At 39.4% G+C, this 13139-nt stretch overlaps 1 protein-coding gene across 1 annotated transcript; it reads right to left on the bottom strand.

Annotated features, from left to right (window-relative positions):
- Positions 1–7480: 7480 nt before the first annotated feature.
- LOC138806809 (myelin protein zero-like protein 3) lies at positions 7481–8334 on the bottom strand (the record flags this gene model as incomplete). The annotated part of the gene is made up of 2 exons (XM_069992158.1): positions 7481–7781; positions 8074–8334. Coding segments are annotated over 2 exons (562 nt in total), but the record flags the coding sequence as incomplete, so codon positions are not given.
- Between the last annotated feature and the right edge of the window lie 4805 nt (positions 8335–13139).

The following is a 13139-nucleotide window of genomic DNA, read 5'->3' as shown; positions in this document are numbered from 1 at the left end:
TTATTTAAACGAATTGTTTTTCTCATTCCCATCCACAAATTATACCGACATCAAATACAGTGAAAGCAGGGGTTATACTGTGGAAGAGGGACATACAAAGCAACAAAGAAATAATCTTATAAATGCATTAGAAACAAATGCATTTAAGAAAAAAAAACATTTAAATACATATATTAGGCTTGATTTTTCCTAACATCACCTTATCTGACCATTCCTGCTTGACGCAGACATATACTAGATATTGCAATTAAGGGAAATCATGGGACCAATGTTTCTTTGGGCTTGGCTTACTTCAATTAATATAATTTTTTCCATGTCCTTCCATTTCCTAACAAATGGGAAAATGTCATTCTTTCTGTTGGAGGCATAGAATTCCATTGTATATATAAATGCCACATTTTCTTGATCCATTCATCTACTGAGGGGCATCTGGGTTGGTTCAATATCTTAGCTATAGGAAATAATGCTGCAATAAACATAGTTGTGCTGATAGCTTTAGTGTTGTCTTGTTTGAAACATTTGGGTAAATACCCAAAAGTGGGATTGCTGGGTCATAGGGGAACTCTAGCTGGAGTCATTTGAGAACCTCCATACTAGTTTCCAAAGTGGTTGTACAAGTTTATACTCCCACAAACAATGGAGTAAGGTTTCCTTCTGTCCACATCCCCTCCAGTATCTGTTATTAGAGTTCTTGATTTTTCTCATTCTAACTGGGGTGAGGTGGTATCTTAATGTTGTTTTGATTTGCATTTCTGTTACGGCTAGGGAGGTTGAGCATTTCTTAATGTGTCTACTGGCCATCCTTCTTTCTTCTTCATAGAAGTTTCTCTTTAAGTCTTTAGCCCACTTATTTATTGGGCAGTTGTTTCTTTGAGGATTTGTTGTTGGGGGATTTAATTTTTTGAGTTCCAAGTATATTTTAGATATGAGACCCTTGTCCGTTGCATGGCTAGGGAAGATCTTCTCCCAATCCGTGGGCTTTCTATTGATCTTGCTAGCTATGTCCTTTGCCATGCAGAAGCTCTGCAACTTCATGCAATCCCATTTGTCTAACCTTTCTTTGATTTTTTTATGTTTCTGGGTCTCTATTAAGAAAATTTTGGCCTGGGCCAAGAAGACCTAGAGTTTGTCCTATTCCATCCTGTAATGATTTCAGAGTGTCTGCTTTGACACTGAGGTCTTTGGTCCATTTGGAATTGATGCTGGTGCAGCATGAACTATATGGATCTAGCTTTCGTTTTCTACAAGTAGTTGACCATTTTGGCAGCACAACTTATTGAAAAGGCTGTCTTTTTTCCGTTCTATTTTTCTTAGCTACCATATCGAAAATTAGTTGGTGATAGGTCTGTAGGTTCATTTCTCTGTTTTCAATTCTATTCCATTGGTCCTGAGGTCTGTTCTTGTGTGAAAATTGGTATTGATATTACTCCAGCAGTGTTCTTTCTGTTGAGGGTCGTTTTTGCTATTCAGGGTCTTTTATTGTTCCATATGAATATTTGGATTGCCTCTTCTATTTCCTTGATGAATGAGGTTGGAATTTTGATAGGTATCACATTAATTTGTAGATAGCCTTGGGAAATATTACCATTTTCACGGTGTTGATCTTTCCAATCCAGGAGCATGGGAGATTTTGCCACTTCTTAAGTTCTGTTTTGATTTCCTTCATCAAGTTTTTAAAGTTATCATCATAGAAGTCCTTCACTCCTTTGGTTAGGTTAATTCCTAGTTATTTTATTTTTTGTGGGGCTATCACCAATGGAGTTGCTTTCCTAAATTCAGCCACACTTTTCTCATTGTTGACATACAGAATAACCATTGATTTCTGGGGGTTCATTTTCTACCCTGCTACTTTGCCAAACCTTTGAATCAGCTGAAGAAATTTGGGAGTGGAGTCCATGTGATTCTTTAAATACAAGATCATGTCATCTGCTAAGAGGCAGAGTTTTACTTCTTCTTTCCTTATTTGGATCCCCTTTATGATTGAATCTTGTCTTATTGCTGTAGGTAGGCATTCTAATACTAGATTGAAGTGGAGAGAGTGGACATCCTTGTCTTGTTCCTGAGTTAAGAGGAAATGGCTTTAGTTTTTCAACATTATTATATTGCTGGCTGTAGGTTTGTCATATACAGACTTTATTGTATTGAGGAATATTCCAAGGATTCCTAATTTTTCCAGAACCTTCATCATAAAGGGGTTTTGGATCTTGTCAAATGCTTTTTCTGTATCTATTGAGATAATCATGTGTTCCTTATCATTGCTCCTATTGATGTGATGAATTATATTAATTGATTTGCATATATTGAACCAGATTTGCATCCCTGAAATGAAACCTGTTTGATCGTGGTGTATGATTTTTTGGATGAATTGTTGAAGTAGACTGGCCAACATTTTGTTAAGAAGTTTTGCATCAATATTCATCAAAGAAATGTGTCTATCCTTCTCTTTCTTTGATGAGTCCTTTCCTGGTTTTGGGATGAGGGTTATGATGGCTTCATTGAATGTGTTCTGTAGTGAACTTTCTTTTTCAATTTTATTGAAGATTTGGAGGAGTATTGGTGTGTTGGTGCTTTGAAGGCCTTGTAGAATTCCGCTATAAAGCCATCTGGTCTTCAACTTTTCTTAGATGGGAGGTCTTTTATTGCTGTTTCTATTTTCAGCTTGATATGGGCCTGTTAAGATGGTTTAACTCATCTTGGTTTACTTTTGGCATGTCAATATTTGCTAGGAAATGGTCCATTTCTGCCAAGTTCTCAAACTTATTAGCATAAAGTTTTGAGAAGTATTCCCTTATAATGTTCTGAATCTTGGTTGTTTCTGTGGTGATGTTTCCATTCTACTCTCTGAGTTTATTTATTTTGGTGTGTTCTCTTCTTTTTCTGGTAAGATTTGCTAACGGTCTGTCAATTTTGTTAATTTTCTCAAAGAACCTACACTTTGTTGATTCTTTCTATAGTTTTTTGGATTCTAATTCATTTAATTCTGATTTAATTTTAATTATTTCTTTCCGTCTATTGCATTGAGGTTTATCTTGCTGTTCTTCTTCAAGGAGGTTCAGATGCCTCATTATATTGTTGGTTTCAGTTCTCTCCAATTTGTTGATGTAGGAACTCAGAGCTATAAACTTGCCCCTGAGTACTGCCATTGCTGTGTCCCAGAGGAGCTAGTAATTTGTGTGCTCATTTTTGTTGAATATCATGAACAGTTTAATTTCCTTTCTAATCCCTTCCATGACCCACTCGTGACTCAGCAGGGTGTTGTTCAGTCTCCATGTGTTATACCACTTTCTTTTGTGGCTTTTTTTGTTGAGTTCTGATTTTATTCAGGTGTTGTCTGAGAGAATGCAAGGTATAACTTCAATGTTTCTGAATTTGGGCAAGTTTGCTTTGTGGCCTAAAATGTGGTCTACTTTAGAAAAATTTCCATGTGCTGCTGAGAAACACATGTATTCTGATGCTGCTGTGTGAAATATTCGATAGATGTCTGTTAAATCTAGTTGAACTATATAGTTGTTTAGATCTGCGGTTTCTCTGTTGAGTTTTTTGCCAAGTTTATCTATCTAGTGGGGAAAATGGTGTGTTAAAATCCCCAACAATTAGTATTTGGATCTATGTGTGATTTTAGAGAAAGTAGTGTTTCTTGAATAAATTTGAGTTCTCTGTTGTTTGGCGAATAGATATTTAGAATTGTAATATCCTCCTGAAGGAGAGATCCCTTTATTAGTATGTAGCGACCTTCTTTTTCTCTTCTCACGAATTTGAATTTGAAGTCTATTTTATCTATTAGAATCGCAACTCCTCCCTGTTTATGGGGGCCGTTTGCTTGGTAGATTTTGTTCCACCCTTTCACATTGAAAATGTGTGTGTTTTTATGGGCAAAATGTGACTCCTGAAGTCAGCAGATAGTAGCATCTTGCTTTTTAGTTCAACTAGACAGTCTATGTCACTTAATTGGAGAGTTAAGTCCATTAATGTTGAAAGATAGGAATGAGAGGTATTTGGGAGTTCCTGCCATTTAATCCACCTTCTTTGGGGCTGATCCACTGCGTTCTTCCTATGTTCCTTGCATTCTCAGTTTGGGTGAGGATTCTTGGCCTTTGCTGTGGTCTTGTTTGTTTTCTAAGTGCAGCACATCTTCAAGAATTTTTGCCGGGCTGGTTTGGTGCAAATATATTGTTTAAATTTTTCTTTGTTATGGAAGGTTTGTATATTATTTTCAGTTAGGAAGGACAGTTTAGCTGGGTACAGTATTCTTGGTTGATAGTTGTTTGTCTTTAGGGCATGGCATACATCATTCAAGGCTCTTCTTGCTTTGATTGTCTATGCTGAGAAATCTGAGGTGATTCTCATTGGTTTTTCTTTATAGGTGATTGATCTTTACTCGGTGACAACTTTAACGATCTTTTCTTTGGTCTGAATTGATCCTGTGTGGATTATAATGTGACGGTGTGATGTCCTATTCTGGTCTGTTCTATTTGGAGTTCTCAAAGTCTCTTGTATCTGAATAGGCCTATCTTTTTGCATGATTGGGAAGTTCTCTGCTAGGATCTTGTTAAATAAATTTCCTAACCATTAACTTCTGTTTCTAGGTGCTCCTCTACACACATTATCCTCAGATTAGGCCTTCTGATGGTGTCTTCCAAGTTTTGAATAGATCTATCATATTTCTTACACTTATCTTGGATGGTTGTATGTTCTTTCTCTGTAATATCTAGGCTGTCTTCAATCCCCGAGATTTGATCTTCTGCATGGTCTAACCTGCTGTCAAGAGTTTCGACTTTCTTTTTTATTTATTTTCCTTGTAATTGGTCAGCTTTCATGGCTTCAAATTTTTGTTGCAGCTTTGTTTTACATCTTGAATGTACTTCTTTACTTCCTTAATTTGGTGTTCAGTGTTTATTCTCAAATCACTTAGTTGATTGGTTATGGTTTCCTTGGACTCCCATTCCTTCTGTTGGGTTCCGTTTAGTATTCCCTTTGTGGTCTCCCCGATCTCATTCAGCTCTTTGTTAATGGATTCCAACAATGCCTTTAGTGATCTTTATGCATTCTCATTTTGCTCTCTCAATTCCTGTATTACTCTTTGCTTAGCTTCTCACGTTCACGCCATTCCTGTAGTTCTCTTTGAGTGTTCTCAGCCTGCTCACGCCATTCCTGCCTTTCTCTTTGAGTGATCTCAACCTGATCAAGCAATTCCTGTATCAGTTTTTGAGTAGCTTCCTCACGCTCATGATATTCCTGTATTAACCTTTGGTTTGCCCCTTCTCTCTCCCTATCACATTCATAGAAAGTCTTTGCAAGTTTTCAATCTTTTCCTGTATTAACCTTTGGTTTGCCTCCTCTCTCTCCTTTTCATGGCCATATAGAGTCCTTTGTTCATTTACCATGTTTACCAGCAGTGTTTGTAGAGCTATTTGGGAACTCTCCTCTGGATTGCATTATCTGTTCTGTCCCCTGATTATTATGAGTGGGAGTTAAGATACCCACAGTTGTCTTTTTTCTTGTGTTTTTCTGGCTTACTCTGCCCATTTTGGATGAAAGTAACACCAGTTTGGTGCTAGAACACTATCTTAAGACAAGCATCACCCAAAATTTGTAGTTGCACTGTCCAAATTCTGCAGATACAATCTAATTCAACAGATATATCTCTTCAACATCAAACAACTATATATTAATGGGCTATGAACAGCAAAGAAGAATTTGGCAAACCAGAAATTATTAGGTTTAGGGAGATATGTGGGTAAAAATAGGAATCGAGGGATGTGGGAAGGCACAGGGAGAATTAACTTAACTAAATCAAAATCTCAAAGCGGGAAATAGGTTGGATAGTATGAAAATAGAGAGAGATAAAAAAAGAAGAAAGAGAAAGAGAAAAAAAGAGACACGAAAAAATAGAAAAGCAAAATTTAAAAATTAAAAAGTGCAATGCTTAAAAATTATGCAAATATAAAAACGAAATATTCAGAGAAGAGTGAGGATATAATTAGAGAAGTGGAGGGATATAAAGGAGACGTGAAAAACTTAAAAATAAAAAAAATTAAAATATTATATAGGTATAAATAGTACTGCTATTAAAGAATGTAAGTCTAAGAGGTTTTGAATTGATGAATATATTTCTTGATTAATTGTGTACTCTGTGGGGGATAAGATCTAATAATCAACTACAAGTAATCTGAGGATGTACAGAACAGCAATTAAGTCATACAAAGAAGAATGAAAGAGACAAAAAGGTGAAAAGAATGAGGAAGAAAAAAAGATTAAAAGTTAAATAGAGCTAAACAAAAAACAAAAAAATAAATGTTTTTTTTTAAAAAAGAAAGAAAACATGCACACACACATATACCCCTAAAATAAAAATTATAAGAGGGAGAAAAAAAGTTACTAGAAAACAATTTTTTAAAGGTAAGAATTAAAAGAAGTTTTAGAAAAAAAACTTATGAAAGTTAAAAATTTTTTTTTTTGATTTTTTTGGGTAGGGTTAGGAAAGTCCTGTATTTCCCTTGTGTCCATAACCAGCCTCTTGTTGGAGTCTCTGGTCTTCTTGTGGTGTTTTATTTTCCTGTGGCTTGGTTGGTTTCTTAAGTCAGTTTGTTTGAGAAGGCACAAAAATGCTCTGCTTTACCCAGGATTTTGTGATCCTTCTCCCAGTCTTGTTCAATGGGAAGGAAATCTGTTTTGAGTATCACAAGAGGGAGATGGCTTGTTCCTCTACTTTGGAGATGCTGTGATGAGGCTAGGTTCTGGGTAGAGTGGAGGCCTTTCAGCAAAAAGTAGATTTTCCCTGAGGGGTTAGCTCCTGAGACACTCACAGAGCCCAGCCTGGAGCCATTCTCAGGATTTATGTTTACTGACTTTCAATTGATTGTAGAGGCTGCTAAAGGGATGGACAGACTGTTGCTCTGTTTCCTAGTGAAGAAAGCCACTCCTGGGCCTGGCAGCCTGAGCCGGGTGACTTTTCCCTGGGTTGAGCTGAGTCTGGCACGTCAGGTTAGGTTCTTGTGAGCTCCTAAATGACTCCAGTTTTCTTCCAAGGCCTGATTTGGAGCTAGCAGCTCAGCCAGGCCCTTGTCAGTATCAAAGATGGAGATCTCCAGTAGTGGGGGATGAGAGGTGGCTTCCCTCCTCTGCTCTCTGAGAAGGAGTGAGGACGTCAGGCTTCTACTCACGCCGTCTTGGTTCCTGGGCTGTCTCTGATCTGCTAACTGCAGGATGAAGATGTCTTCTCCTTGTCGGTTCTTGCTGGTGTTGAATAGAATCTGCTCACTTGCCGCATCTGGCTCTTTCATCCCGGACTCTCTGTGTTGCAGGTATGGCGGCTATGGCTGCAGCTGCTGCAGCCACAGCCATAGCCGCAAATGCTGGCAAGTGCTCAGATCTGTCTCCTTGCCAGGATTTTCCTTCTCTGGCCTAACTCTCTGTACTGTGATGGCACACTTGTGATTCTCTGACTTAGGTCTGTTCACTGGAACACTAAAACTGCTTTCTATGGGAGAGCTTGTTTAACCTCCAGTTTCTCCTCTGCCATCTTCCTGGAACTCCAAGACTTCTTCTTATAGCCAGACTTTCTCTGCTTTTTCATCTCTGCAGCCTTCCTTGATATTCTCACAAGCATCAGAACAATAACTACTGCTGAGGGAATGAAAACAAGAATAGAAAGAAGGGCCACAGAGGACAGCATGGTATCAAAACCCCTTTCTGTGATTGTTAGTTCCATCAGGGGGATGTCATGGTGCACATCTGGGAGATTCTTCACAGAACAGCTGAATGTCCTATTGTGTGGAGAGCTGCAGGGGCCAGACCAAAGATGGCACTGGCTTCCGCCTTCCGCCTTCCCGATGGCGAGTGCTCTCTGTGAATAACAACTCCTTATATGGCTATGGCTTGGCTACTGGCTTGCTTCTGTATTTGTGACCCTATTTGTATATGCCGCATGGCACCTCGGGATTGGCCATCCAGGAGGCTTATAACCGGAGTGCGGGTGCGGGGAAGGAGAAGCTTGCAGATGAGGTTCCCGAATAAACTGCTTTGAGAAGAATCCCGGGTCATGTCTTCCTTGCTGGTCGAGGTGGTCGCAACAGGTTAGGGTTGCTTATGCTTATGGATGTATCCCCTTTGTATACATTTCCAGCCCAGGAGATCTGATCCTGAAAAGTGCCTGCTGTGGTTGGGTACTGGAAAGACTGATAGTGAAATACAGATTTTGTGCGACTGCTGCTGGGAGGACGGTACTTACAGTCTATGGTCAGTTTGTCAGTGACATATGAAGATGACTTGAAGGTACATCTCAACTTGACATTTTCTCCAACATAACCTGGTAGGTCAAAAGCTGCACTAATCCTGCAAGAGTAGGATGCCTATCAGGGCAGAGAAGGTGCAGCCCTAGCCTCAAGCGGCTCTGATCAGCGGCATCCCGGCTGCTCCTCAGGTATCTGCCTAATTCTTTCTGATGGAGGCATGGAATTCCATTGTGTATATTTTCTTGATCCATTCATATACTGAGGGGCATCTGGTTGGTTCCATATCTTAGCTTTGGTAAATAATGCTGCAATAAACATGGTTGTGCTGGTAGTTTTAATATACTCCTTTCCAAAGTGGTTGAACAAGTTTACACTCCCCCCAACAATGCAGGACGTTCCCTTTGACCACATCCCCTCCAGCATAAGTGATTATAAAATTTGTGGCTTATAGCCATTCAAACTGGGGTGAGGTGGAATCTCAACATTGTCTTGATTTTCATTTCTTTTATGGCTAAAGAATTTGAGCATTTTTTCATGTGTCTATTGGCCATTCCTATTTCCTCTTCAGACCTTTCTCTTTAAGTCTTTAGCCCACTTATTTATCAGGCAGTTGTTTCTTTGAGGATTTGTTTTTGGAGGATTTAATTTTTTGAGGTCTAATTATATGTTAGATATGAGATCCTTGTCCATTGTAAGCCTAGTGAAGATCTTCTCCAAATCGTTGGGCTTTCTCTTGATCTTGATAGCTATGTCCTTGGTCGTGCAGAAGGTCTGCAGTTTCATGCAATCTCATTTGTCCAACCTTTCTTTGATTTTATGTGTTTCTGGGTCTTTATTAAGAAACTTTTGGCAAGTGCCATGAGCCCTGGAGTTTCTCCTTTTCCTTCCTGTAATGTTTTCAGGGTATCTTCTTGGGCTCTGAGGTCTTTGATCCCTTTGGAGTTGGTTCTTGTGCAGTGTGCTTTATAAGGGTCTAGTTTTAATTTTCTACAGGTGTGAAACAGTATATGTTTTATAAGTCATTGTCCATCTCTGTAGAGCCCTCCACAAGTTTATATGTATTTGTAGCTTGGGAAAGGAAATAAGAGTTAAATCAGGACAGTTGGAGGCTATGGTTTATAGGGCTCATTTGAGACGCTTTTGGAAGGAATGATAACTTTTTCCATCTGATGCACTACAGATGGCAGTCTTGGTACAGGAATTGAGTAGACTGCTATTGGATAGGAAGCTTGTACTGATTCCTCCTGATTTTCCCCTGAAGACAAGGAGGGTGAAGTAGCCATGGGCATGAATCTGTGTGGGGTTTGCAATAAATATCTATTGACTGTGTATTTCTAATTTCTGTTGCCACAGGCAAATGAATGAAAGGATTTTTCCTTTCGTACTTTAGCTGTAACTAGATATTTTTCATTTTCTAAATCTTATTTTATTGTGAAGATTCTATAGAAAGGCTACAGTTACATGAATAAGGCAATGAGTACATTTCTGGTCAAGCATTGTTACCCCTTCCCTTGTTTTTTTCTACTATCCCTTACCTTCTCCTCCACCCTTCCCCACCCAAAGTTGTAAAATTCATTTCTAACATACTGTCCTATGGATATCATTGTTGCAATGGGTCATCCTGTGTCCTTGTTTCAGCATTTTTGTTATTTTGGTTCCCCTCCCTAAATTAGAAAAATGTATATACAAGGTGCACGGTAACAAAGTCAAGTCAAAGTCAAAAGGGGATATATTGTAGGAGGAAGAATATACATGATATATTTAAAACAACAACAACAAATGAGCCCCAAAATATAGTACCTTGTTTATATACGACATTTAGTCTAAAACTCCTTAGACATCTTAAGTTTGGACTATTTCTTTTTTTTTCTGCCAGTCTTGTGGTTTGAATTTGGGCACTCTACTGCTTAAGCCCCATTTGAGCTTATTCTGAGTAGTATATCTTATATAGAATGTGATAACTTTTCAGCCTGGGCAGGTTTCAAATAATGATCCTTAGATCTCAGCCTCTTGAATATCTAGGAGTACAAGCATGAGCCACCAGCACCTTGCTTGAATAATCCCACAGTTTTAACTACAGATGTTTTCATATCCCCTACCAACTATGCTTCCTGACCCTTTTTTAAAGTTATTTCTAAATAGCTTATGGAGGATTTTGAGCATTGCTTAATCATTTTTTCACTTTCATTACTAGTTGCACACTCAGAGGTTTGATGGAGTTACTTCCACACACACATATGATGTACTTGCTCATATTCACCCTGCCTTCCCAGTGTCCAGCCCCTTAATTCAAGGCCCAGAACCACTGTACACGTGCAAACATCCACTGACACTCTCAAACACACACACACACACACACACACACACACACACACACACACACACACACACACACACACACACACACACACACAGCAGAACAATTAGCAAAGGATATAATGTGGACCAGGAACTGCAAGGAAACATGGGAAGGTAGATTGTCTTTTCCCAGTTCCTCTGCCTTCCTCAATTCTCTGCTATTCCTTAGAACAATTCAAGCCTTACACAACTCACATCTGTCTGTTGTGAACAACCTGAGCCTGGATTCCAGTTTGCATTCATAGGAAGCTGTCGTTGCTTGGATAGCTGGTCCTCAGAGTAAGCAGAGGCTCTCAGGTCATGTTTTCTTTTTCCATGTGTAGTGTCAATGCAGACCCTGAGACAGTTAGCAGCATCTTGAAGTGTATTGACATCTGTGTGAGCTACAAGACTCACCTCAAAAAACTAGCAAAGGAAGTGGGATGCAAAGTAAAAATCCTGAACCAATGGACCTATAGGTGACTGAGAGTCAATTTCCACATTACTGAATAAATACAAGGGCAAGTCCATTTGAAGAGGCGTCTCCAAACATTTCATGGGCCCACATGACATGTCTGGCAGAAAGCCACTGTGTGTGTGTGTGTGTGTGTGTGTGTGTGTGTGTGTGTGTGTGTGTGTGTGTGTGTGTGTGTGTGTGTGTGTGTGTGTGCCTGAAGGCTGGTCTGGGGCTCAGGCTCAGGCTGGGTGCTGCCTGTCCTTATGCATTTTTTGCTCCAGCCTAGTGTTCTACCACCTCAGCCACAGCTCCACTTTTGACTTTTTTGGTAATTGATTGGAGATGAGAATCTGATGGACTTTCCTACCCAGGCAGGCTTCAACTGTGACCTTCAGATCCCAGCCTCCTGAGAAGCTAGTATTAAAGAAGGGATGCACTGGCACCTGTCAAGAAGCCTCTTTTTTGGGGGGGGGTTGTCCGGTTGTGGGGCCTGAACTCTGGGCATGGGTGCTGTTCCTCAGCTCTTCAGCTCAAGGCTAGCACTATACCACTTGAACCACAGCGCCACTTCTGGCATTTTTCTGCTTATGTGGTGCTGAGGAATCGAACCCATGGCCTCAAGCATGCAAGGCATGTGCTCTACCACTGAGCCACCTACCCAGCCCAAGGAAGCCTCTTAAATAACAGATCTATTCATAGGGAGACAGGAATTGCCTCAGTCCAAGAGATGGTGTTGAGTTTTCATGTTTTGAAAGAATAATTACACTCAATAGCAAAGTATGAAGTAATATGGAAGGAAAGAAGGCAGCAAAATTTCATAAATCTGGGGTTGTGAAAGCCCATCGAACATGAGACTTTCATATAGGAATAAGAATAACATCTATGTGGCAACATTGAGGCTCACCCATATGGTCACATGTACTGTTTGAAGCCCTGTTCTCACATGATATGTTTCCAGAAATCTGGGATTCTGCTCTGTAGAAGATGTTTCCCAGTCACACTGGTAATTCTCTTAGTTCTGTTTTTCACACTTCTCATCCTTCATTCTTAGTATTATCCAAGTATCTTTTCCAATGCTGCTCCAGAAGATGCTTTCAATGTCACTGTAAGGATTCATTTAATAAGAGAAATATGTTTGAAGAACTTTAATACTTATATTAATAATATAATTACTAATAAAGACTAATATTCAAGAACTATTATAAGATCAATAAAACATGATTTGTAGCAGCTATGTGGCTTTGGTATTAAAGCTGATAGCAGACATGTATTCCTAGACCATTATGAATCTGTAGTTATTGCAATCTTACAATGAAAAAGTTCTTAAGAAAGAAAATGTCTTGATAATATAAGCAACCCAATAGTTGTTGAATAAGACCTATATAGTGAGGACTTCTGTTGAGCTGGTACAAACTGGTTCTTGCCCTGAAAGCATCACCTATCTGTTCTGAGAGTCAGTCAGGGTTAAGTAGGGACACATGCTTCCAGATGACTGATCTGCCTGGCATTCACTGCATAAGTCCATTCAGGCCCACAGCCCTATAACCAATATAGGACAACATTCAGAACAGTCTTCTTGTCTTTCAGATTCAAGCCTGTAATCCTAACTCATTAGCAGACTGATATCTGAGGATCACGGTTCAAAATCACCCTGGGAAGCAAAGTCTGCAAGATTCTTATCTCCAGTTAACCAGAAAAAAGCCACAAAGGTATAAACTGAGAAACAGTAAAGGGGTGTAATTGTCCCCCCAAAATGGATTCTTTACCTGACAACTGTTTAACTGACTTAACTGTTATTCCTCTGAACATCATCTTCCTAATAATATTTTTTTAAGAAAAGGAAAGATGAGGCTGGGAAGGTGGCTCAGTGGTAGAGTGCTTGCCTTGCATGCATAAGGCCCTGGATTCAATTGCTCATTACCACTTAAGCAGAAACTATGCTGGAAATCACGCTGTGGCTCAAGTGGTTGAGACTAGCCTTCAGCTGAAGAGATGAGGGACAGTGCCAAAGCCTAGAATTCAGGCCCATAACTGGAAAAAAGGAACAAAGCAAAAGAAATAAAAAGGAAGAGAGTTGTTGCCAGGCTCAATGGCCAATCCTCTAATCCTAG

This window comes from Dipodomys merriami, unplaced genomic scaffold (genome assembly GCF_024711535.1).
Source record: "Dipodomys merriami isolate MVZ:Mamm:240054 unplaced genomic scaffold, mDipMer1.0.p SCAF_4083, whole genome shotgun sequence".
Taxonomy (NCBI): domain Eukaryota; kingdom Metazoa; phylum Chordata; class Mammalia; order Rodentia; family Heteromyidae; genus Dipodomys; species Dipodomys merriami.
The sequence above is the reverse complement of the archived record's forward strand: the minus strand, read 5'-3'. Positions and strand labels throughout refer to the sequence as shown.